The sequence below is a fragment of the Pundamilia nyererei genome, unplaced genomic scaffold, assembly GCF_000239375.1.
Source record: "Pundamilia nyererei isolate P.nyererei 1_Seehausen unplaced genomic scaffold, PunNye1.0 scaffold00002, whole genome shotgun sequence".
NCBI lineage: Eukaryota > Metazoa > Chordata > Actinopteri > Cichliformes > Cichlidae > Pundamilia > Pundamilia nyererei.
The window spans coordinates 2,734,291-2,759,045 of NW_005187403.1; the positions used below are offsets into that span (position 1 = coordinate 2,734,291).

The following is a 24,755-nucleotide window of genomic DNA, read 5'->3' on the forward strand; positions in this document are numbered from 1 at the left end:
ACTAAAGTGGTACTTGAATTAAATGAGTACGAGCAAGAGACTAACTTTTGAAAATGAAATGATACACTGTACTTGAATGAATTCCTCGGCAAAGAAACACTAAATTAATCAGTTGAATTCACTGAGGGATTTTACTGCAACAGCACCGGAGCGCAGAAAGTTGATTTGAAATGTCATTAGATACACTGATGATGATAATTTAGTCTCATAGCTTATTCTAGTCTGTTTATTACACCAGAAAATAGTTTGAATTTTGTGCCTAGGATGTGAGGACAACACTCCTTCCATACAAGTTACATATAGAAGTTGGGGCTAGATCTGTTAAAATGTCCTGAGACCCTACATGTGGTTGCTGGGGCTGCAGACAGGTCATATGCCATGAGAAGAATAAGCAGTGTGTGTGTGTGTGTGTGTGTGGGGGGGGGTGTGTGTGTGTGTGTGTGTGTGTGTGTGTGTACTTGTCTGGGATCATTTTCCCTGTAAAGATGGATCCACACTGACTGACTCAGTTGAAAGTGAAGGGATCAGGAAACATGCTCTCCATTGTCCTAGTATAGCTTACTGATGTTATTAACATATAGTTAACTTGTGTATACTCATTACTGGGATTCAAACATTGTTGGGTTTGTTGGTTTCATGGAATTGTAAACCAGAATACACCAGTAGACTTACATGCATAATCCATCTTAGCATTAGCCAAGGTCATCAGGGTGTTTTCGACAGAGACATTTTCTATATTTAGGGATCCAACGTCGTCATAGACCTTCTTTACTCTGGCAATCAAGCTGTCTGTCATAGTCCTGATCTCATCTGGAGACAGGTCCCACCTCAGTGTGTTCCTTGCATGTCCTGCCTGAGCGCAGTGTCTGGCAGACAGCACTGACCCACTAGCGATGGTCATTCTCAGATGTTTACAGACCCTGTAAGAAAACCGGACCTTTTAATACCCACCGCCACCCCCCAAACGTACAATATTTTCTGTTGCTCCATAGTCAAGAAAACGATCCGCTCGAATAGGTGGTATTAATGTAAGCACTATCTTCATGGACACACTCGACACACTTCTTTCAATGTTATAACCGGTGATATTTTCCCCTCATCCATCAGTGTAGAGTTTCATGCCATGGCAGTGCGAGCGGAAGCCTTTCAAACGAAGTTCATAAAAGCGTGGAATAACTGTCAAGCAGCCAAAACGTACAAAACAGCTCAGCTATCCTTAAAGTGCCAATAAGCAGGAGATGACACTTTGTCAATTTAAATTATTTTTAGTTGTGGACCGGTGTCCGTGGAAGCAGAAGAGAGAAATTTAAAGTTGTTGAACGTAGTTTACCAATCTGTCACACATACGTAATAAACAACTTCAATTTAGTGGACTAGTCCATAGTGGACTATGTTTAGCATACCTCAAATGTGCTCGGAAAGCTATAGCTGTTAGCAGATACATGCCAGCAGTATCGTGCGATTTCTTTCAGCAAAAAAAAAAAAATATAATTACATAAAAATAAAAATTAACCCCTTTCTTCCTCCCTTACGGTGGCTCAGTCCCTGTAGTCGCCGCAATGAACGGTATCTCTCCCCGTTTCTCGCGTGGGAACCGCTTCTTATTTCCGTTGTTAACGCGCAGGCGCAGAGGAGGAGGACGCGATCGATCCGACTCGAGCCCTCCTCATGACGCGGTAGCAGCAGACAGCTGGATAAGACCTCAGGTAGGTGGGCGGGAGGGGGACACACACTGAACAGCATCCTTTAATAGAGTGTTATTTTTAATATGACTTCGTGTTGTTTGTAGGGCTCCGAGGATGACCTCTGTTTTCTCTCCTCCTCCTGTTTTCCTGTCTTGTTTTGTTTTTGGGTTGTGATTGTTTTAGCCAGCATCACACAAGCACCGCGCGAGCCTTGTTTGTCCGGACCGTCAGGGTGTAGGTTTCCTTTAAAGACAAACACTTGCCAGCGCCACTGGCTAAATTATAATTTTATTTTTGCATTTATTTGAAATAAATGTATAAAGTCAGTGCAGTGAATGAAAACACCCATTATGCTATTACATCACAGCTTCTGCATCACTGCATTTACGTGTGTCAACACACGAAGGGAGGAGTAGCTGTGCTAGCTAGACTCAAATGAGCATAATGCTTGGTTTCAGCACGTGATAGACGTATGAGGCAATAGTGTTTGTGTCTGTAGCATCCCGCACTGTGATTCTGTGGCCATGTTTTTATTTTTTTGCCCCAGTTTCCCCACAGACTTTTTGCCTCAGTCCGACTTGGAAAAATCAAGCAGTAACTAGCCTTCTGAGGGGCAAGTTTTTTTTTTGTTATAGGCAATAAAATGACACGAAACTGCAGATCGCCAGTATCAGTTGTAGTGCAACTTTGTAGCTGTAGAGATTTACTATCAAAATGCAATGCAGTCGTTTGATATCCTCCTTCACTGCTACAGAGTCCTTAACAAATGCAAGATTACTACTGGCACCCAAAAAATAACCTGGGATAGTTGAGCCCAGGTTTATAATTAGGTCATAACTACTATCTCAGCCTCTTCTAAACCTGAGAATATAAAAAGCAATGTATTGTTGAATAAAAAATGAAATGCATATATTATATAAAAAAAATCTACTCCCTAAGCCAGCTTCTTTGTTTTGAAGTAGTGCCCACTTTTAATAGAGTCACACTGATACTGAATTTTTGCATTGTAATGCCCGTATTGACTTTTTGGGGGTAAAAAATATTCAATAATATAAACATGTAACTCATAAATCAGAAATTAAACTGGAAAAAGTAAAAGGTTATTCTTTATTAATCTTTATTAAATATTCTACATTATTTATATACTTGTGGCAGAACAGCATCATTCAATAAAATTGTCTGATTGCTATATCAGCCAGAAAATACAGTCTTGAAAAAGAACGTTTTCACTGGACTGTATGCACTCTAGTGAAAAACTAAGTACATGCTGTAATTCAGTAGGTTGTAGAACCACCTTAATGTATAACTGTGTCACTCTCTCACATTGCTGTGGAGGTTTTTTGGCTCAACAAATCAAATCAAAAACAAGCCGAAATCATCAGCCCACCACCAGACAGTTGGTAAAAAGTGTTTGTGCTCATTTTAAATTCGACACTCTGGTCTTGTCTGTCCAAAGGACATTGTCCCAGAAGTCTTGTGGGTTGTTCATGTGCAAGTTTGCAAACTAAAGCTATGCTGCCATGTTCTTCATCTAAATGCTCCAGACCAGCAAGCTGCAAAAGTTAATCAAGTGCATTTGATAAGTCGCATCTGCCTGCTGCTTACCCTCATAATTCCTATGGAAGCAGTAGGTGTGTACTTCAGAGGACTGCATAGAGTCTGTCTGAGTTTGATTAAATAAGCACAATTACAGTATTTTATACTGACTTATATATCAGTTTATGCATTATTTAAGCATGTGTTTGTTATTTTTATTATGAAATGGCACCTCGTGAATTAGTAATTCAGTCACCACTGAGTGGTTTCCTTTCCATTTGATTCCAAACCCCTTCTTGTCTCTACCAGTTTCTAGGTAAAAATGGCTGTGGAAAAGCGCTTAGCATTCTCTATTGTGCAGTTCCTACGAGATCAAACACATTGTGGTACTTTAAATTCTGATGAGCAGGAAAGCCTCGAAGGTAGGTCGACTCACTGCACTTATGCCTTAGAAAGTGTCTGTGCAAACACTGGGCACTCTGCCTTGTCTCATCCATTTCAGAGTTCTGAATCTGCACAAACTGTACATACATTATGTCCCTTTTCTTGATAGTAAGCTAAGAACTGTCAAGGTAGTAAGAAAACATGACCAAAATCAGGCTTTGATAAGCAGTGCAGTTGAAGAGAATTATTCAAATAACTTGCTCTGAGCGTACAGCCAAGTTCTGACTCAACATGATTGTCCAGTTAACTCGAAACTACTCTGTCATATGTTGGCTGATTCTCCACCACAGTTGCTATACAGTGCTTGGAGACCACCTTCAAGATCAGCTCCAGTGACTGTCATCTTGCAGTGCCACAGTCACTTAGAGAGATATTCCTCAATGCCCTGCTCAAGGTGGGTAGTGAACACTTTAAAGTACTGTAAAATACATAGTACAATTATGCCGACTTAATTACACCGGTGCTTTTTTGTGTCAAGTCAGAATGTCCTGTGTGTTTATTCACTGACTCTTTTATTTTTCATTTTCACAGAATGACAATCTAACAATACCAGAGAGCTCCCCATCTCCTGAAGACATCGAACGAGCAGAGCTGCTTAAGAATGAAGGTAATCTTGAAACACTTCACATCTGATTACATTAGGTTCATAAATAAATACGGTGAGCTTCTATATTAAATGTTTTGCATCAGCTCTGATGCGCTTCAGTGGACATGTATGCATTATCTTATTTTGTATTATTAGTACTTAATTTATAATTTCCTATTATTACTATTTTGTTGAAGTGATTGAGTGTTTCTTGTAAATTCATCCTCCACAGGGTTTGGAATGTTTTATTGAATTGTGCTGTCAAATTGTTGTGGGTGGGGACCACACTGATTTCATTTATCATCACTGGAGGCATCATGATTAGTTTCAATTCTATTTGTCGAGATGTAAATGATTCTGTAGCAGTGCAAGTTCAGTTGATGTTTCTCAAGTGCATTTGAATCTAATTTTGTGTTATTTTCCTCATTATCTATCATATATACACTGTTAAGGTGATGGATGCTCATATTAAAAAGGCCTCATTGAGCCAAAAGCTCAGGCTTCATCAGTGCAGTGGGATCCTATTCCTGGCTGTACATGCTGCCCGGAGACTGGAATGTGCTGTCTGGCCTCTGTTGGGTCATAGTGAGGGCTCCAGACACTGGTGGAGGCCTTCCTGCATGTTTCTGTGTCGACATGTTGGCGTCCACTGCCACTTTGTCTTTGCTGTTGGTTGCGGCGACTGGGGGTTTCTGGGCGGGTGTGTATGGGTGTTTGCTCTCTGATGATTTGGGTGGCCTTGCTGGGAGTAGGCGTGTTCTGATGTTTCTGCTGTTTCTCTGTCCTTGCTTGAGTGTTTAGTTTCGGGGTTTTATTCTGGTGGTTGGATGTTGGAGAGGATTATGCATGTATGTTCACAAGTTTAAAAAAGGTGGAGGGTGGTGTTCAGATTTCTGAACCTGTAGCTGGTGGCACATGAAACATGTCAATTTGCTTTCACCTACAAGATTTAAAAACCTGCCAATGCTTTTCTAAAGCTCAAGAAAAGGAAAAAAAGACACCTTATATTATAATCTATCACCCTAAAGCTGAATTGTCATCCTATTTTTTCATAAGATTGACTGAACCAGTCATGAGCTTTATGTTAACTTTGTTGTTATAACTACACACTTTGTTTCTTTAGGAAACAATCACATGAAGGAGGAGAACTACAGGAGTGCAGTGGAGTGCTACACAAAGGCCATTGATCTGGATCTAAGAAATGCTGTGTACTACTGCAACAGGTATTTACTGAACTGATATTTTACGCTGTTACTTATCTGAACTTAATTTTGTCCTTTAATCATGATTTGCACATTTGTATATAATGGCAGACAGTAGACAAACAAAGCAGAGCCAAGTGTGATGTAATGCTTGAACTGTTCGAGAAAGTGCTTGCTGACCGATTCCCTCCCTTTTTCATTACCCACCTGAACACAAACATTACACAGCGCTCTGAATTTATTACTTGCAGGGCTGCAGCTCACAGTAAGCTGGGGAATTATACCGAAGCAACTAGTGACTGTGAGAGAGCCATTGGGATTGATCCGACCTACAGCAAAGCATACGGGAGGATGGGGTTGGGTCATTTACTATTAACAAGTCATTTTGAAATAAACTGCTCTCTCCATAATATTTTCCAAAAATGACTACTCACTGTTTCCTCTGTGGTTTCAGGTTGGCATTGACAGCTATGAACAAGTATCCAGAGGCAATTACCTACTTCAAGAAAGCTTTGGTATTGGACCCCGAGAATGACACGTACAAATCCAACCTGAAAATCGCAGAGCAGAAGCAGAAAGAAGCAACCAGCCCTGTGAGTAGAAACAAGCCTCTTGCTTTTAATCCTCTCCACATGTGTAGCATAATGTAATTGGGATTAATGTTGATATTTTCTTATTGGACTGTCGTTTACACATCTCTGCCACAGATAGCAGCTGGACTGGGATTTGACATGGCTAGTTTAATCAACAACCCAGCCTTCATCAGCATGGTAAGAGCATGAGTTCTAACAGGCGCAGCTTCCATTCAGGAGCCTCAGGATTGTTTTTATTTTTTACTGGATTAGTCCCAGGAGTGATAGTTAGCCTGTTAAACAACCGCAGTAATTGTCTAGTAGAAATGAGAGCCTGACAACCCGAGCTCATTAAATTATGACACACGGGAGCGTGCGTTTGGCCGAGAATGTTTTTTCCGAGCACGCCAGGATTTTATTGCAGCATCAAGGACAAGACACATCTAAATCCGATAGCTGTGTATGCGCATTCAGGCCCCACAGCGCTAGATGGTAGATTGTTCTTCTGACAAAATTGCCAGTGTGATAAAAAAAAAATTGCCCTTTTATTATGTACGTGAGAAACACATCAAGAATTGCTGTTGATTTCTCTTTGCAGGCTGCCAGCGTGATGCAGAACCAGCAGGTACAACAGCTGTAAGTCGAACTTTATGCATTTACTCCAGCATTCAAGTGTAGTTTCAAAATACGAGTCCCACCGTGAACTGACGAACTGTGTCACTGTGCTCAGCATGTCAGGAATGATGTCTAATGCAGTGGGAGGCCCTGCAGCAGGAGTAGGAGGGCTCTCAGACATTTCCAGCTTGATTGAAGCGTAAGTACACTGAATGAAAAATTAAAAGCATTGCTTAATTACACCATTATTTAGTTGAGCTAAATGACCTTTTTATATGTACTTTTTATACTGAAAGATGTGGCAGTTTCTTTGTAAAGTCTTTATATTGCATCTCGCTGTAGAGTAATGCGCTGTACAGTTCCCCAGATAAACCATATCAACTTGACACATTCAACAAACCGGATAAAATGTGTTTACTTGTCAGCTGTAGAGAGGATTTAAGGAGAACTTGTTACCTATGAGTGTTTTTTGTGTCAGCTACTGTAGCTACTGATATTGATCTGACTCTTGGCAAGGGACAGCTGGGCAGTAAATTCCGCAAATTGTACCGAGATTTATTTCAACATTTCTGAAACAATACTTGCAGTTTTGACAATATTGGTTGTAATATTTTATCCCTGTTGCCTTGTCTGGATGTGCAAACCCACTCTGTTAAAGTACCTGTTTGCAGATTCTGAATGATTGAAAGGATTTTAAAGCAGGGACAGAAGGCGCAGCTGTTAGAGTTGCTACAATCTAACTGATGTGATATTTTCATGTTACAGAATCCTAAACAGGTATCACTCATTAACTGGGAACTCGGCATCAAAAAGCTGCACTGCAGTACTGTGCAAAAGCCTCGAGCCGCGCCTAATTTCTTTATATTTTGCTTCCAACGAGCCAGACTTTCTTTTAATTTTTAAATTGGTTTTGAGCAGTAGTTCTCCTAAAGGTCTTTGGCTGTGTTTTCACTCATTTTCTTTCCCGTCCTTGTACCTGACCACCTTCAAGCTACTTAACACTGACCTTCAAGCATAAAAAAAATTTGTAGCTCAAGAGGTAAACTAGTGTTGTGTCAACACTCAACAAATAACTTAGGAAAGATTGTTGCTAGCAGCCTGTCACAAAAACACAGAATTTGTTCCCACTTCTTTAGTTAAACATATGAAAGTTGGCAAACATAATACTGTAGTACAATAGTATAATACTAATATAGTGTTATAGGGCAGCACAGTGGTGCTGACTTAGTGTGCAATACACATATTGGTACAATATCATACATATTGTGAAGAGACATGACCAGGCAACAGGCATTATTTTTTTTAAGAACAGAACAATTCGTCGTGCTGTTCCTGTTCTCGTTGAAAAGAATTCAGCTAAGTTATCTTTCTCTCAGAGGACAACAGTTTGCCCAGCAGATCCAGCAGCAGAACCCAGAGCTCATTGAACAGCTGAGGAACCACATCCGGAGCCGTTCCTTTAGCGGCAGCGCCGAGGAGCACTCATGATCTAGTCAGGTATTTTCTTTTTAAAAAATGTTCTATTCATGTTCTATTTAGGTATTTATTTAATATTTCAAAATCAAACCTGTAGCTAACTAAAAAAACAAACTTGGATCATATTTGTTTTATTAACATTTAATGTTTTTATTTCAGCCTCATGATTTTTTTGTTTTTCCAAGGAAGGGCATCCATATGGCGCGATCACAATCTCTACACCCATTTCTTAAAGTCAGGCCCCCGGCATAGCTGGAATAAAGAGACAAGGATGGGGTTTTAGGCACTTTACTGTGACTAAAGGCTCTGGAGTGGAGATATGAGAGCCTGGAGATTGGACCATGAAGTGAAGCATCTCACACATTTAGGACAACACATGTAAACACTAACCATAAAAAAGAGCCACGAATGCATTCAGCCTACCGACAGAATACGAGTAACTATTTTCTTCAGAACTTCTTTCCGTCCTTCAGAGATCATGTTTTCTGTGTGCTGAAATGACCGCCCTCTTCATGTTGTGATTTTAGGGGTTCCTTCTGTCAAGTCATGATAAATGGAGGGTTTGAGAGGAATGTACTTTTACAGCATTGTGGAGAGCACTTCGGCTTTCCCTCATAATAATACACATCGGGTTTATATGATTTGTTTAGTCTTATTTTTGTAGACAGAATGCACTGTACTTGTTTATTGGGTGATGAACACCGTTCGTTCCTGAGACTCACATCAGTGGTTTTCAGTGAGTACTACTTAACTTAATTAAGACAACAGTCTAATTGTATACCAGTGTTTGCCGCCTGCATTATGTTGTTACAGCACTTTAGCTAAAATTAACATCCTAACTTTAAGCCTATTTAATTTCTGATTAACTACTTACAGCATATTCATATTGTTCAGTTTGCATGCTGTTGAATCTGGTATTTGAGATCAGATGCTTTATGGAAACACAGGTATGCTAAGGCAGCACATTGTTTTGTCAAACCATATAAATAATAAATGTCTTGAAACGAAACTACTCACATGCGCCTTTATGTTTTTGAATTAATGTCATTATTATATGAAAAGAATCATTGTTTACTGTCAGTGAACCACTTTTTTATTACATGAAGGTAATTACACACATATTCATACTGTGCTATTTTTCAGTGCCTGAGCACTTTTCTTTACACACCCAACTTGTAACTCAGGGTTCTGCATCTTGCCCAAGGATACTTCAAGATCAAGTGTTTTGAACTTGATACTGATCGGGTCTGTGAAGTTAACAGAAGGGGGTTGTTAATGTGTTTCAGCTGCTTTGGTGTAAATGAAATTAACAAGTGCACTAGAGAGGCAACAGTGAGACAGTCCCCAAAATAGCAATGGTTCTACAGGTGCAGTTTTTCCACCTCATCTTTTGCCACTGTTTTTTCACTAGTTTTGCATTTTGCTAGGGTCAGTGTTATTGTGTGTTGACTGGTAGCATGAGGTGATACCTGGACCCTACAGGTAGTCAAACTCGTCCAGGATGCCACATCATCACGTGCCACTGCCAGAAAGATTGCTGTATGCTGCAAGAGCATGGAGGAGATTTCAGAAAACAGGCAGTTATTAGGAAAGCTGTACAGGGCTGTAAAAGGTCCTTAACCCATCAGCAGAAATGGTATCCGCTCCTTTGTGTGAGGAGGAACAGGATGAGTACTGCTATACCCTTGGGCTCATTTTCCACACTATGTGCTTTTTGGTGTTTACACGTTTTCTTCTCTGCAGTAATTTTTCTTTTACTTTAGTTGTGTGACCAAAAATGCTCTCCACCATCACAATTCATGCAAAAGCCAGTGTTTTGCAGAACCTTGTGCTATTGACATAAGCAGATGAGTCGTGTTCACGTTGTTACAGAACAGACTTTGATACAGTGGCCGTTCAGTGTCAGTGAAATCACGTCAGGCAAGGAAATTAAAGATGAGGACACACTTCAAATCAGCTGTTATTCTGACCAAAGACCATACCAGATTGATCTGCTTCACATAATTTCAAATTAAGTTTTCCTTTTGAGCTCAATAAACTGTTCACTGACAAAGAACTTTAGTTTTTGCAAACAAATACAAGATTTTGGATGAACCACCACTTTTCAAGTTATCCATAGTCATAAAGACCAGAACATCAAGACCCAGACACAGTCACAAGTTTAATAGTCTTTATTAGGAACATGAGAACTTCAACAAGAATTTGGAGTTGGTAAGCAAGAGTAGGATTATTTACAGGGGCCACTCTGAGGACTCTTTGGTAAAGGAGACCCCACAGTGAGTGAGACCTGGAACAGGACAGTATAGTGATCAAAAAAATAAAGGGAACTTTTTAATCAGAGTACAGCATCGAGTCAGTTGAACTTGTGGGATACTGATGTGATCAGTTAAGTAAGAGAGGCGGTTGTTAATAAGTTTCAGCCGCTTTGGTGTTAAATACAGTAACAGTAGCAGAACTAGAGGGGCAAAAATGAGACACCCCCCAAAACAGGAATGTTTTTTCTTCTTCATCTTTTCTGTTTTATTTATTTATTTTTTTACTAGTTTTGCATTTTGCTAGGATCAGTGTCATCACTGGTAGCATGAGGGGATACCTGGACCCTACAGGTAGTCCAACTTCTCCAGGATGCCACATTAGTGTGTGCCACTGCCAGAAAGTTTGCTGTGTGTCTCCCAGCACAGTCCCAAGACCATGGAGATTCCAGGAAACAGGTTGTTACTAGGATTGCTTGACAGGGCCAGAGAAGGTCTTGAAGTCATCAGCAGGATCGGTTTTTGCTCCTTTGTGCAAGGAGGAACAGAGTGAGTTCTGCTATAGCCCTACAAAATCACCTCCAGCAGGACATTGGTGTAAATGTCTGACCAAACAATCAGAAGCAGACTTCATGAGAGTGGCCCGAGAGTCCGACATCCTCTACTAACTGTGTTCACTTTCCGGCACTGTGAAGCCCGATTGGTATATACCACAATACTAGAAATGGCAGGTCCACCACTGGTGCCCTTGCTTTTAACACAGGAGAGCACATGTGACAGACCTTATGCTAGCACAGTGGGTCCTAGATTCCTTCTGGTGCCTTCCTCATGTGGTGAGGTATGCAGCCAGTTCCTGGAGGATGAAGGAATTGATACTACTGACTGGGCCTACATGACCAGGCCATTATTAGAAATATGTTTTGCTCCATCTGAGGGTAATCTTTAAATCAAGTCCTCCATAGGTTAATTTTTTTTTTCCAATCACACAATGTGGCGTCCTTTCATTCCTAACATTACACACACATCAGCATTTTTCCCCATTGAGATCTGATGTCTTTTCAAAGAGTTATTTTAATTTTGTTGATCAGTGTATTTAAAGACTTGTTTTTCTTTGGACACTGACAGTGTTTCAATTAGCCTCCTACACAGATGGAGAGGCTGACCTTTCGCTTTTAAAGACGTGAAAGTGCCCTGTTGCTTTAACACATATAAGAGAAGCAAATTATACATAAATTTGTCATATTTCATTAAAAACTTCTATTTTTATTCTGAATATTTATATTTTCAGTGAATTCAGTGACACCTGAACCTTAGCCTTGACATTTTATTTAATTCTTTTTTTTTTAAATATATGACTAGTTGCGCAAGAAATGAGCAGCTCCAAGTAGATGACGGGTGGAGATTATTCCCACATGAATCAACACATTAAAAATATAATTAGAAATTTTCAGTTAAATACAAAAATATCCAAAAACTCATTGATCAAGTCAGTAAATATGTCTGTGCCTTTGTAAGAGTTTTAATAACAAAAGCCAACACAGATGCCACGAAGCACCTTTTTAAAAGCAATATTAAATCAAAGATGACAGATTTATTAACATTTATGCACATTTACATCATTATTTTCAAAGAAAGTGATTTATATTATTCACAATTAATTGTAAAATACAATATTCTTCCATTAAGTTGCAAAAAACATAGTGTCATGTGCAGAATGCCACAGTTGGTCCATTCATATGTAAAATGCAAAAAAAAAAAAAAAAAAAAAAAAAAAAGGGGTAAAGAAAACTCCTAGCACTCGTTGCTCGTAAACGGGCAGACCACACACACTTGTGCAATGTCGTCGTATTCGTACGTCCTCTTCAGAAATGTATCTGTGAGCCTCAAACCAGAAATGCTCTGAAACAAAGAGGCAAACACACGAGTAAGTCGGTAAAGAGCACTTTGATCTGAGCACACGGTCAATTGTAAAGTCTGGATCGTACCTGCAGACCCTGGACGGAAGACAGGACTGTGAGGGGCAGTGAGAGGAAGGCGCCAGGACTAAGTTTCCCCAGCTGTCGCCCTGATATACCACACCAATGGATAGAACTAGTATTACACATCTCTAGCACCAGGTCCATAGTTCTTTCACTGCAATATCAGAAAAGCAGAGAAAAGCTGGTTATTATGGGCTAATTCAACCCCTCAGTGAACTGAATAATACTAAGGGTTGTATTATGAGGGCGATTTCATTTTTCAGGGGTTTCTACCTGCAGTTGGTGATTTTACAGATGATGTCAAAAGGTTCTTCAAGGTTGACAGTGTCAGGAATCAGGTCTAAAGACAGCCGAATATCTCCATACCCTGGAGCCTGGAGGACACGTGGGGATTAAACTGTATTTTCGTTCATAAGAGGATACAGTAAGTGAAATGAGCGCCTCTGTTCTAGCAGTAGGCTAACAGATCAAGATACCATTCTTTGCAGCTGACTGGTCTGTAGCCTCCCTCTTTCTCCAAGATTGGTCTTCCATACAATGTCCAGCTTGCCTATGACCGTCACTCCCTTGATGATGCCGGCCTTCTCTGCGTACTCCGGCTTTGGCTTCAGGCAATACAAATACTGCCGTGTGTCCATAGGCTGCAGGTAGGACATTTTCCCAAATGTGGACTCTCTGCAGAGGAAAAGTTACAGCTGAGTATTGAGTGTAAAATGTTATCAAAAATAAGGACACATGTGTGCTTGTTTTACCCTTTGTCTGCTTGTGTGACCGTGTTGAGCTCTGTAACGTTGTACATCATGGATGGCTCTAAAGACACTTTCTCCATGAACATTGGCGAGGTGGTAATGTTCTGAATCTGCGCTTCCAGGAACACTTCATCTGTCTGAGCGCAGAAGCACAGCGTCACACTAACAGGCTATTTGATGTTAGCCTTTATAACAAGCTACATAATCTCCAAGGTGAACTGAGCAACATGTCAGGTATTAACAGCTGGGTTAGGGCTTTTGCCAATGTGCCAGCTTCAAAAGGATGAGCTCATATTTTAAAGTTTGTCTTAAAACGATATTCACATGCTCACAGAGGCTGTTAGAGTTTCTCGTGGTTATTTCCCCGAGGGAAGTGGGTAAAACCTCCTGATCCAGCAAGCACACTTGCTTCATTGGTTCTCACAGCACGCGCTACTTCTTTACTGGGGAGCACATCTGTGGCCTGTTGTTGTCACAAATGTGCTCTGAGACTTTGAGGAATGATACTAAAAATATAACTTCTGACGCCGTGTAAAAAGAAAAGACAGACCACAGATGCTGCGAGTGCTGCTCTCGAAAGCAATTAATGTTCTACTCACTGAAAATGACAGAGAGCAATCAGATTTTTCTGTTTTCTTCTAGGAAACGTATGGAAGTTTCTCACAGCCAGCATGGACACCACAGATCACAGGAAGCTGTAACTCTTACAGACATCTGAGAGGTGTTTTAAGACAGACTTAAATGTGAACCTTAAATTTCTTTGGTCATATAGGAGTTATACATTGAATGTCAATGAGAAGACTGGCATTAAAAGAAAAACTTTAACTGAATCCTATTAAGTTTGCTCAGTGTACCTTTGAGGACATATTAGTACAATTGTTGGTCGGCAGGTGCACAGTACAGGCTGCACAGTGAAACATTAGTTTATCAAACATCAAGCAGTTTGGCTTATGAAAGTATGTTTAGAAATGTTTGACTTTATTTGTTCAGTACTGTCAAGACAGGAAATGTGGAGCAAGGTAACGCCAGGCAGTAAATGTCTGGCTCTACCAGTTTAGATCTTATGGTGTACAACTATACTTCTGGGGCCACTGAGCGACCCTAGTTATGGGTTCTTAGAAAGCTTAAACTAGAACCAAAAAATAGAAAAATAAAACTTTTGCAAGTGTACACCGATTTTATAAATATATAAAATTGGTCGGCTCAAAAATGAAACCATTTGGAAAGGTGAAAAGTATTGGTATTGTGTAGTAACAGGCCAAATTCAATACTGCTACTCAGTCGCTCAGCAGTAAGTAAAACAATAAGTTTATTAATATTCGAGAGCAATCATTACCGGTTAAGAGTACAGTTATTTACTTGTGCAGAGGCATAATAAATGCATCTCAAACGTAGAATCAGAGTATTTTCTTAATCCCTGAGAAAGTTATGTTGTCACATAGAAAGAATTTAGATGCCTGAAATGTGGAGAATGTTCTGCTTTCCTATTTTAATTAGGAAGCTACTTGATGTTCTGGTTGAGCAACACTCAGATGTCTTTACAACAGTAAACTTGTCTGTGCAGCCACAACTGTAAAGTGAGAAACAAAAAGAAGGAAGCGTGGATAAGTTTGTGTCTGTTATTCATAAGTGACTTGATCATTCTGAGTGAAGTTAGTGTGAAATCAGCCAAACCTCACATTTTAGTGCTTATAGTGAAAGACTTCTGTCATTGTTGGCTGTTTAACTATTAAGAGCATAATTGTAGTGATACAAAAGTTAAAGTGGACCTATTAAATTGCTTTTTGTAGCTCAATATTTTATTCTCAGACTGCACTAGGGCAGCGTTTCGTGATTCACAGCACAAATTAAGTAACTTTGTTCTGATTGGCTGACCCTTGCAAACAGAAGGTTGGAGAGCAGGTGGGTGGGGCTTCCGCGCTTATAGTCTGAGCTGTTTGATTAGATGGCCACATTAGGGATGTCCACTCTCTATGACAAAGGAAAAAAACCTGTGTGAAACTGAAGCAGGTTAAAGCCTGTGATCTTTGCACACTGGCAGCCCTGAAAGGTCAAATGGAGTGCAACTTAAGGAAACACCAGCTAACAGAAAAACACTGTAAAGTAACATGCGCTTTAATCACATGATTCATATCATAGTGTAGATACATGCTTGCTATTAGCCGTTTAACGTTGCGTGTGCTTTTGCAGAGGTTTTTTGTTGGTGTTTAACAGGAACTGCATATGAAGAGTAATAGGTCCACTTTAAAAACGAGCAGCGCTGAACTTGCGCTACTACATAATCATTCACATATAGACGAATAGATACGAGATTAATCATAGCACCTTCTGTGATGCTAACCGCAATCAATGCCGTACCCACTCACAACAATGTGACACCACAAACACCGTGCAGGATCAGTTTGAAAGAAGAGGAAACAAAGAGAGGGCAAAAGAAAAAGAATGGAAGTTTATGTCAAGGGGTAACAAACAACTGAGTCACTGAAGATCTTTTCTATATTCAGACTTTCTTCCATTCTTTTACTTTGCACCTTTGTATGAGCTCAGAAAGAAAGAGTGTCCATCGCCAGAAATGATTAGTAGAAGCTAATGTTCAGTGATGATAACAGAAGAAACAGTTACCACAGAACTGAGGTCGCTCTAATGGAGAAAATAAAATACAAGACAAGACACAGTAAACAAATGGAGTTACATGCCAATGTTGATGACAATGAATATTTGCAATACACGAAGCTACTGATATGAAAATGAGAGTATTTAAAAAAAAAAAAAAAAAAAAGGGGGGGGGGGGGGAGCTTAATGCCTTTATCCAGGAAAACCACTTATCTCCAGGATCATTTATTCACCTGGAGGCACACAGGTTTTCATGGAGGCCTAACTAATGCTAACTGCCTCTATTGTAAATGTTCCTGACTATAAAATGAAACAAGAGCTTCGCAATGCTGCTTGAGAAGAGCTAATTTACCTCTGCGTTGTAGAACTTCGTCTTCACATCCAGCGGCTTCAAAACCTGATTAAAAATAGATTGCAAGCTGAACACTGAAGTTTTCTCATAAGATACCGCCATCGAGCTGAAAATAATATTTCCATGCAGTACTGTTTAGTCCAACTGGAGTTTTACTGAAAGTGGGAATCAGAGTGACAGAAATTCATCTAAAGGAAAGGCAGCAAGGCTACAGCTGGTTATTGAACTGAGGGCAGAAGATTGCCTGACACCAAACCCACACAGAGGAAGGCAATCTGTTGTAGCTCTGTGGCATTTCTCCACTCATCTCTAAGCTTACTCGTGACTTTACAACCATCTCCTAATTAGAACACTGAGCCATAACTTACCTGGAACTTGAAGAACTTCCTAAAATAGAGCTTCTCCCCTTGCTGGGTGGTGTAACTGACTGCACAAACTAAGCTGGAAATGTGAAAACAGCAACAAACAAACAGGATTATTATTATTATTTTTATTTATTTTTTTATTACTGGTGAGTTGGGAAAACATTTCGGGAGTGGGAACACTCACATGTGTGTCCCAATTTCTTTGACTTCGTGGTGAATGACATCATCGATGCAGCATTCGGGTTTGAGCTCTGCGACTGCCGAGTTTGATGCGGAGAGATTCAGCCTCTGCGAGCTCGTCTGTAGATCAGCCTACATAGGGAACCACATCGTGATTACGTGCGAATGGAAGACAAAGCGCACAATCTGAACTGAGCAGGTATTCCTTCTTTACAGTACCTTCACCAGAATGTCTTTAACAACTTGGCTGCTGTCATTATGCACGCTTATGTAACTGGAGAAGGTCTCGCCGAGGAATATATTTCTGTATGATGTGAAGACAAGAATTCGTTGTTGTTTTTTAAAAAAAAAAAAAAAAAGCACTTGCTGCTGTTTTTAACTTTAAAGAGTTACAGCTGATTGGTGTTTTACCCAAAGTTCTGTGGTAATGTGAGCATCTCTCCCAGCATTAAGGTCTCTGCGCCTTTGATGGTGGAGGGATCCTGCCTCATAAGCTGACCAAACAAGTCCCCTGTGGAGACAAAAACATGGGTAGGTAGGTGTCACGGATATGTATAATGTAGTCCAGAATTTGGCTCCTGCACATGAAATTTGAGTCCTCACTAAAGATTTACTATTTAGAGGATAAGTGATATGAAAACAATAAGATATACATCTACCTGCACACTAACAGAATTAGCTTTGGAGAAACATAATGTGTGGATATCTAACAGGCAGATGCTCTTCTGATGCTGTAAGGCAGCGCTGCACAAGGTGAGCGCACAGTTTGCTGCAAGGAGAATGAGAAAGCTAAAGAAAGACGCTTTGAAGATGAAGTTTCAAAGCAGACTGAACCTGAAAGGTAAAACCATTAGGTTTCAACGTCTCCTTCTAATAACTCCGCCTCAAACATCTTGTGTTCAATTCACTGAATAATATGTACTGTGGTTAGTTTTATGACAGGTTCTAACATCTTAATATAAGTTTCCACCTGATGCCCTGAGAATAATTTTCTCTTCATTAACTTTAATGTATTTAATAAAGACATGCAAGATTCTACCCTGAATATTATTAATATTTTTTGAGTACAGTTTTTTATTTTTATTTAACTGTCATAACTTCTAAAGGACTGAAAAATACATTTTAAGACTGTAACCAAATCAGTTTCACATCAACTCCTACATGCTTGATCACAGAGGGTCTCGGGGTTTCAGTGGACTCACAGTTTGTGACAATGTTTTTTTTTTGGCATATTCACTTCACTCAACTCTGAATGGGGACATCCAGCCCCTGTGTTCAGTTCAGTGTCCCTTGCTGATACTCAGATCACCCAGTGATGTGTGTGTTCATATTAGATTTTTAAAAAGAAAGGAGTTAAACTAAACTATTACATAGAACAGTGTGTTTCTCCATTTCACAGCTATAGGATACATTTATGTGTGTTAGAAAAGGACTAGATTAGAAAGTGATTATAATACAGAAATAATTTGATTAAATTTACAATTCAATTTTATTTATATAGCAGCAAATCACAACGCCTGTTGGTCCATATGTATAATGTAAGATAATACAATATAAATATGGACCAGAAAGCAACAGCTAGAAGACGAGCCTGGTGTCAAAACGAGCCTAACAGATGAGATCTTTCATACGCTGTTACTTTTTTTTGAGCAACCATTATTCCACATAGGTTTTTGACCCTTCCAAAATATGCTCAAAAACATTTTTTCAAGTTTTTCCTCCAGTGAAATTTAATAAACAGATTAAACATTGAGAGTACCAATATGTGTTTCTGTCAACATTAGACATCATACAGATGCTACTTCACTGAAGCCAATGCAGAAGTACCTTAACCCTGTATTCTATCTGAAGGCCACCAGATGGCAATAGCTGCAGTTGTAAAAAGACTTATTTATAATATTGAGGTAAATTTTTACTTAATATATTAAAGTTATGGTCCCAGAAAAAATCCTGCTAATTCTAAAAGGGTCAGCTGAAGGTAGCGATTGATTTTTCAATTGACCCAACAAGTTTCCAAGAAAAAGGAATGTTTTTATACGAATGCAATTCATCTTTAAATCTCTTTAAAAATAAACTATAACTTCCCTACTACTTACAGAAATAGGTGTCCAACCTAGACTCGTCAGCACATTTTTGATTTATATGGACTTCAGTTACCACTGCACTGCTCTGTGCTGCATTCAACCAGAAGGAACTAGAATTACTGCTTAGCTGTTGAATGCCTCTGCCAGCCAGTCAGTAACTCACTTAATAACTATAATGATGATTCTGAAGAGGTTTAATAAGAAGGTATAAACTATACTGATGTTTGGCCAATAAAGGTTAACTAATGACAGCAGGCAATCCTTCAAATATGGATGTTGCTACAAAAATGCCAGAAACAGATGCGTAGCACACACATTTTTAACCCAGAAGCAGAAAAGGTCTTAAATAACTGTAGTTTAAAGATTATTGTCACAAATATAACATCTGGCTAAATTTTTGCAAAGCTGCAAAGCTAACCTTTGACCTTGTAGTTGTCACTTTTATCCTTTTAGACATTTTTGCAAAAATTATGACAGAATTAGCAAATTAACTATTAACTACTACACCCACCCCAACACAGACACACCTGTTAAGATTCCAGGTTTTTGTGATGTTAATTAGACAACAATAAATGATTTCAAAATGCTCCCACCTTAACCCGCACAATCATTTGAAAAAAGAAACAAATCTGTTCGAGGAGAAATAAAAAAAATAAAATTAAATAAAATAGTGTGCACTCTCATAACTACTTCACGTTATTGAATCACAGCGTTCAGTTTTCTTGGGTACACACTCGACATCAGTTAAAGAGACTGATTAACCCCCAGGTAAAGTTCAGGCATTCTAGTAGGATTCGCCTGAAATTTACTCACTTGCCTGCTACAGGAAAAGGTTGGAACCCTCGCGGAGAGCTTGCAAAGCATCACACTGATCTTATCAGTCGCCAAACGTTTACAGAAATAAATTCCACGGCATTGAAAATACCACAACACAGAGCACAGTAAAGACTGCGTCATCAAAAAAGTGAAGAAAATATGGGATGACAGTAACACTGCAAAGAGCTGGACTGGATGACTGTGGTCTCATTTTTTAACATTACAAAAACCTGGCACTTTTTATATCCACTGTATGGGCAAACTCAGAAAACATAACTCAGTGGCTGATAGGGAATAATAAAACAACAACAGAAACTTCTGATATATCAGAAATCTGTTCACTATTTTTATTACATATTATATCAGTAATGAAGCTGACTAAATATTAACTGATAACTTATGGCAATGGTGTGGGATTAAATAAGTGTGTACTTCTTCCCACTCCCTTTCAACATGTAAATGAATCAGAACGGTAGCTATGTTGAAATGTATTGACTTTTGTATAGTATTTTTTCTCTCTCTCTTATTTTCTTTACTAAATGTAACTGTATATCGTTTCCATGTTTGAAATAAATTAACAACAACTTTAATGTGTCTACCTCTGTTTTATAGCATTTGGACAAGCTTGATAACATGAAAATATTAACTATTTTTTTTCTTGCCCAACAAGGACTGTATTGCAGACACAGTATCTTGTTTTCGTTTGTAAGCTGACTTGAGTGGGATTTCCTGGTGCAACCACAGAGGATGTTTAAATGAGTGTAAAAAAAATTGAGGAAGCTGCCTGACCAAGTTTGGCCTCAATACTTGTGTTATTTCCTGTAGTGGAGTGCGATGCTGACGTGGACCTCTGAAAAACAACAGCATTAAAAAAAAATAAAACATCAACAACAACAAAAACCACTTATCATTCAGCATTCAGCTTCACAATGCTTGACTGTGAGCTTCTCGAACACGATCATGAATTTACAGAGGTTGGGAAAAATCTCTCAGATTGTTGTATATGCATGTAAAAAGGTGGAGATTTAATGAACAAGAAGCTTTTAAGCGTTCAAACAGATTTCTCCTTGAATTAACTTTTCCATTTTACACAATGCAAACAAAAGCATTAGACTACCAATTTAAAAACAAAAACAACCCACAGGCAAGGGATTATACCATGGACACAAGGCTGTTGTTTTACTGTTCTTGTCTTATTTGATCTTCTGCGTCCTGATAAACATGAGTATGAGACCTCTGACTAATAAACTGTCATTACTATGAGTGGTGGTACAGTGGCTCAGCCATTGTGGTTTCCTCCTACTATCCCACGTCCTGCACTGGATTGGTTAACATCAACTGAGCTAATTGGATTCCCTGATAATATCATGATGCTCAGTCTCACAGACCTGACCCCGGTTGTTCTCGTTTGCTACAGCTAAAGAATATGGAGTGAAATTCATTTCAGGCTCGGTGGGTGGAACTCTGTCTGCAAGTTTAAACAGGCTCACCTGGCAGATCTCGATCCTCGCACGTCACCGGCAGGTTTGTGAAGAGAGTGGGCTTCGTTAAGCGCATCACTGTAAAGTAAAGTGACACTGGTTAGCAGCCAATTAGTGACCAAGCTGATATTTTCACATGGATTCAGGAGCCTGCATTCAAGAATGAATGCTTACCAGTTACTGAAATCACTCACAACAGGGGTGTATCTAAAGATTATTTCAACAAAGAATCTGCTGACAAAGAGAAGTTCTGAGTGGGAAAGTGGTGGTCTGACATTAAAATTAAAACGCACAAATTATACAGGTTTTGTGTGAAGGACAACTATATGTTACCTTATCTGAATGCAACTTTCACAACTCCCTCTCTAGGTAAATGCAGTAAGCCTAAAGTTCCAGAAGTTTGTTTAATAGTCTCAAAACTGTTGTAAGATGCATTTCTTACACGCTGTTCACTGATAAAAAAATTGTAACTGCCTAACAGATAAAATGTTCTGCAGTCCTCACACAAATGTCAAAGCCCAGGTCCATGAAGTGCTCTAAAAACAGGGAATAAAATCTTCCCTTCACTACTGCATAAAACCTGTAGCTGTAGTAGCTAATACTTGAGTAATACCGTTAGTATTCTGACTGCTGCACAGTTTGCAGGATATCACTTATGCTCAGAATTTCTTTTTGCGGGTGGTGAGCTGAAAGCTAACAAAAAGAAACAGGAAAATGAACACTTTAACTTCCCAGAGTTCTTTCTTTGAGTCCGATTCAGATTCAGATTAGAGGAAGTAGAAGCAAAAAAAATGTTACCTCGAGAAAAAAAGTCCAACCCAAGCAAACAAACAAAAAACGAATTAGTGCAATAAATAAATTAGCTGCAACAACTAAGAGCACAAGAGAGAGTTAGCTTACACTATGACACAGTTCCTTAAGCTACACTTTGCTAAACAGGGTCTTTAATATATGTTTTAAGCGCCCCAAACGAAAAGAAAAGTCTTTAAAGTCGCACCACTGGCCATCAGCCTTGTTTACACCTTCACAAAAGTAAATGCATGATATTGCATTAGCTAGCGCTACTAGCAACTTGAAGCAGCAGCAAATGACAACAGCGCGATACACTGACACATCTAACCATGAAGACAACCTCTGTAGTCACAACATATATGTTAACAGTAAAATACCTTTTAATGCGAGCAGGTGCTCCTGTTTCGCCTGATTTACATCCATTTTGACAGTGAAAACAGCCTAATCAGGGTGATATTAGCCACTCTGCTAGCTGCTTATGTGACAGGCAGTTTCTTCTTCGTCGTGTCATTTAGGGACAGGATGGACACCCCTGACATGTTATACTGCCTCCAATAGTGCGAGATGGGCGTTACAACAACAGAGAATCTTTTCTTTTCGTCACCGTTGATAAGTTGTACTTTAGACAATTTAATTTATATTACCATATGTTTTTATTCCTAATCCAAACCGCGAATAAATAGATAAAACGTGATATCAATGATAAACGTCACTGACATCTGGCGGTGAGAAGAGGCATTACATTCGGCCATAACATCTGCTGTGTTGAAATAGCAATAGAAATTTGTTAGTTTTGCTTCCACGGGCACGGCTTGTAAGCAGCACCAGTGTTTTCATCTGCATGCAGCAAACGGAGAAGCTGAGCTACAGAAAAGCTACAAATTTGTCAGCATTCTGATTTATAGAGCAACAATTCCAGTGTCAAATAAGATTATATGAGATTTAGTCAGTTTTCCTCTTAAAAAAAGAAGGCACTGTGCTGTCATCAAGTGAATGCATGAGCATTTACTGCGCAGTTTCTCACTGATAATGGTTATGTAGCATATATACATCGATCAGGCATAACATTGTGACCACAGACAGAAGTGAATGACACTGATGATCTCTTGATCATGGCACCTGTTAGTTTGTGGGATATATTGTGGAACAAGTGGATATTTTGTTCTCACAGTTGATGAGATAGAAGCAGGAAAAATGAGCAAGCATAAGGATTTGACAAGGTGAATACTGGCACCATGATCCCCTGTGTTAGAGGAATGCTTTGGAGAATGTTCTGCTGGGAAACCTTGGGTCCTGCCATCCATGTGGATGTTACTTTGACAAGTTCCACCTACCTAAGCCTTGCTGAAGACCATGTACACCCTTTCATTAATTACGGTATTCCCTGATGGCTGTGCCCTCTGTCAGCAGCATACAGTGCCTTGCCACGAAGCAAAAATGAATGGTTTGAGGAGCACAACAATGAGTTTGAGGTGATGACTGGGCCTCCAAATTCCTCAGATCTCAGTCCAATTGAGCATCTGTGGGATGCTCTGGGCATACAAGTCTGATCCCTGGAAGCCCCACCTCTTAAAGGATGTGCTGCTAACATCTTGGTGCCAGATAGCATAAAGGGGGCCAACACAATATTAGGCCTGTGGTCATAATGTTATCCCTGATCGGTGTATATATAGAGTTTATGTCCTGTGGAGTTCCCATGGACACAAGATAACGTGAATGACTAAGCGCAAGGGTGAACAATTTCAATAAAGTTTCCTTGTATATTGCCTCCACTTATTTAGAATAGATCAAAACATGCCAGCATCCTTTCACTGTGTAAATCTTCACATGCACAATAATACTCCCCATTGTTATCAAACTTGCCAAGTGTACTGCTGTTAGTTATGACTATTGCAAAACATATTTAAAGAGCCTTAGCGTGACAAAGTTACAACAGTTGTGTTCATGGAAACACTTGTGGTGTCAACAGAAAACAAAATAAGGCACAGAAGTGAAAGGATATCGAACAATTCTCAGCACTGTTTTGTTATTAGGCTCATTTTGCACACTATGCACTATTTGGTGTTACATGTTTTCTTCTCTGCAGTAATTTTTCTTTTACTTTAGTTGTGTGACCAAAAATGCTCTCCACCATCACAATTCATGCAAAAGCCAGTGTTTTGCAAGACCTTGTGCTATTGACATAAGCAGCTGAGTCATGTTCACGTTGATACAGAACAGACTTTGATACAGTGGCCGTTCAGTGTCAGTGAAATCACGTCAGGCAAGGAAATTAAAGATGAGGACACACTTCAAATCAGCTGTTATTCTGACCAAAGACCATACCAGATTGATCTGCTTCACATAATTTCAAATTAAGTTTTTCTTTTGAGCTCAATAAACTGTTCACTGACAAAGAACTTTAGTTTTTGCAAACAAATACAAGATTTTGGATGAACCACCACTTTTCAAATTATCCATAGTCATAAAGACCAGAACATCAAGACCCAGACACAGTCACAAGTTTAATAGTCTTTATTAGGAACATGAGAACTTCAACAAGAATTTGGAGTTGGTAAGCAAGAGTAGGATTATTTACAGGGGCCACTCTGAGGACTCTTTGGTAAAGGAGACCCCACAGTGAGTGAGACCTGGAACAGGACAGTATAGTTAGTTAAGAAAGAGGCGGTTGCTAATAAACTTCAGTGTTTCAGCCACTTTGGTGTTAAATACAGAAACAGTAGCAGAACTAGAGGGGCAAAAATGAGACACCCCCCAAAACAGGAATGGGTTTACAGGTGGAGGTCACTGACATTTTTCCCTCATCATATTTTCTGACTGTTTTTTTTCTCTTTTTTTTGGCTAGGATTAGTGTTAATACTCATAGAATGAGGAGATACCTGCACAGGTAGTCCAACTCCTTCAGGATGCCAGATGGGTGGGTCCGGGATGGGCGTGAGGTTCTGGGGGAGCTCCGTCTCTGGGCTGGGGCCCGGG

At 39.5% G+C, this 24,755-nt stretch overlaps 3 protein-coding genes across 9 annotated transcripts in view; 1 reads left to right on the top strand and 2 right to left on the bottom strand.

The window, feature by feature from the left end:
* The window catches only part of nln (neurolysin (metallopeptidase M3 family)), an 8,021-nt gene extending 6,431 nt beyond the window's left edge, over positions 1–1,590 (bottom strand). Inside the window, exons 1-2 of one of the 4 annotated variants that reach the window (XM_013909802.1) lie at positions 1,533–1,590; positions 673–920 (exon numbers count right to left, since the gene is read on the bottom strand). In XM_013909802.1, coding sequence (XP_013765256.1) covers positions 673–901 — 229 coding nt within the window. In that variant the 5' untranslated portion in view covers positions 902–920; positions 1,533–1,590. Of the gene's footprint in view, positions 1–672; positions 921–1,403; positions 1,461–1,495 lie in introns of those variants that run through there. The other 3 variants (XM_013909795.1, XM_013909786.1, XM_013909781.1) reach the window with 3 other exon arrangements.
* Positions 1,591–1,623: 33 nt separating this feature from the next.
* sgtb (small glutamine rich tetratricopeptide repeat co-chaperone beta) lies at positions 1,624–9,125 on the top strand. Of its 3 annotated transcripts, none has more exons than XM_005720152.2 (12): positions 1,624–1,706; positions 3,531–3,643; positions 3,956–4,059; positions 4,197–4,272; positions 5,375–5,474; positions 5,705–5,809; positions 5,908–6,046; positions 6,161–6,223; positions 6,624–6,661; positions 6,756–6,839; positions 8,017–8,137; positions 8,276–9,125. In XM_005720152.2, exons 2-11 carry the CDS (start codon positions 3,544–3,546, stop codon positions 8,126–8,128), a joined length of 921 nt encoding a protein of 306 aa, XP_005720209.1. In that variant the 5' UTR covers positions 1,624–1,706; positions 3,531–3,543; the 3' UTR covers positions 8,129–8,137; positions 8,276–9,125. The 3 variants fall into 3 exon arrangements, with proteins under 3 accessions (XP_005720209.1, XP_005720208.1, XP_005720210.1); XM_005720151.2 differs by having other exon boundaries at positions 8,302–9,125; XM_005720153.2 differs by having other exon boundaries at positions 8,306–9,125.
* Positions 9,126–11,974: 2,849 nt separating this feature from the next.
* On the bottom strand, positions 11,975–22,278 carry trappc13 (trafficking protein particle complex subunit 13). Of its 2 annotated transcripts, XM_005720155.2 has the most exons (13): positions 22,157–22,278; positions 20,997–21,065; positions 17,018–17,117; positions 16,826–16,910; positions 16,611–16,738; positions 16,430–16,502; positions 16,062–16,106; positions 15,719–15,736; positions 13,100–13,233; positions 12,824–13,022; positions 12,621–12,721; positions 12,354–12,501; positions 11,977–12,267 (listed from the first exon to the last, which is right to left on the bottom strand). In XM_005720155.2, exons 1-13 carry the CDS (start codon positions 22,200–22,202, stop codon positions 12,160–12,162), a joined length of 1,254 nt encoding a protein of 417 aa, XP_005720212.1. In that variant the 5' UTR covers positions 22,203–22,278; the 3' UTR covers positions 11,977–12,159. The 2 variants fall into 2 exon arrangements, with proteins under 2 accessions (XP_005720213.1, XP_005720212.1); XM_005720156.1 differs by lacking the exon at positions 15,719–15,736 and having other exon boundaries at positions 11,975–12,267.
* Positions 22,279–24,755: the final 2,477 nt, after the last annotated feature.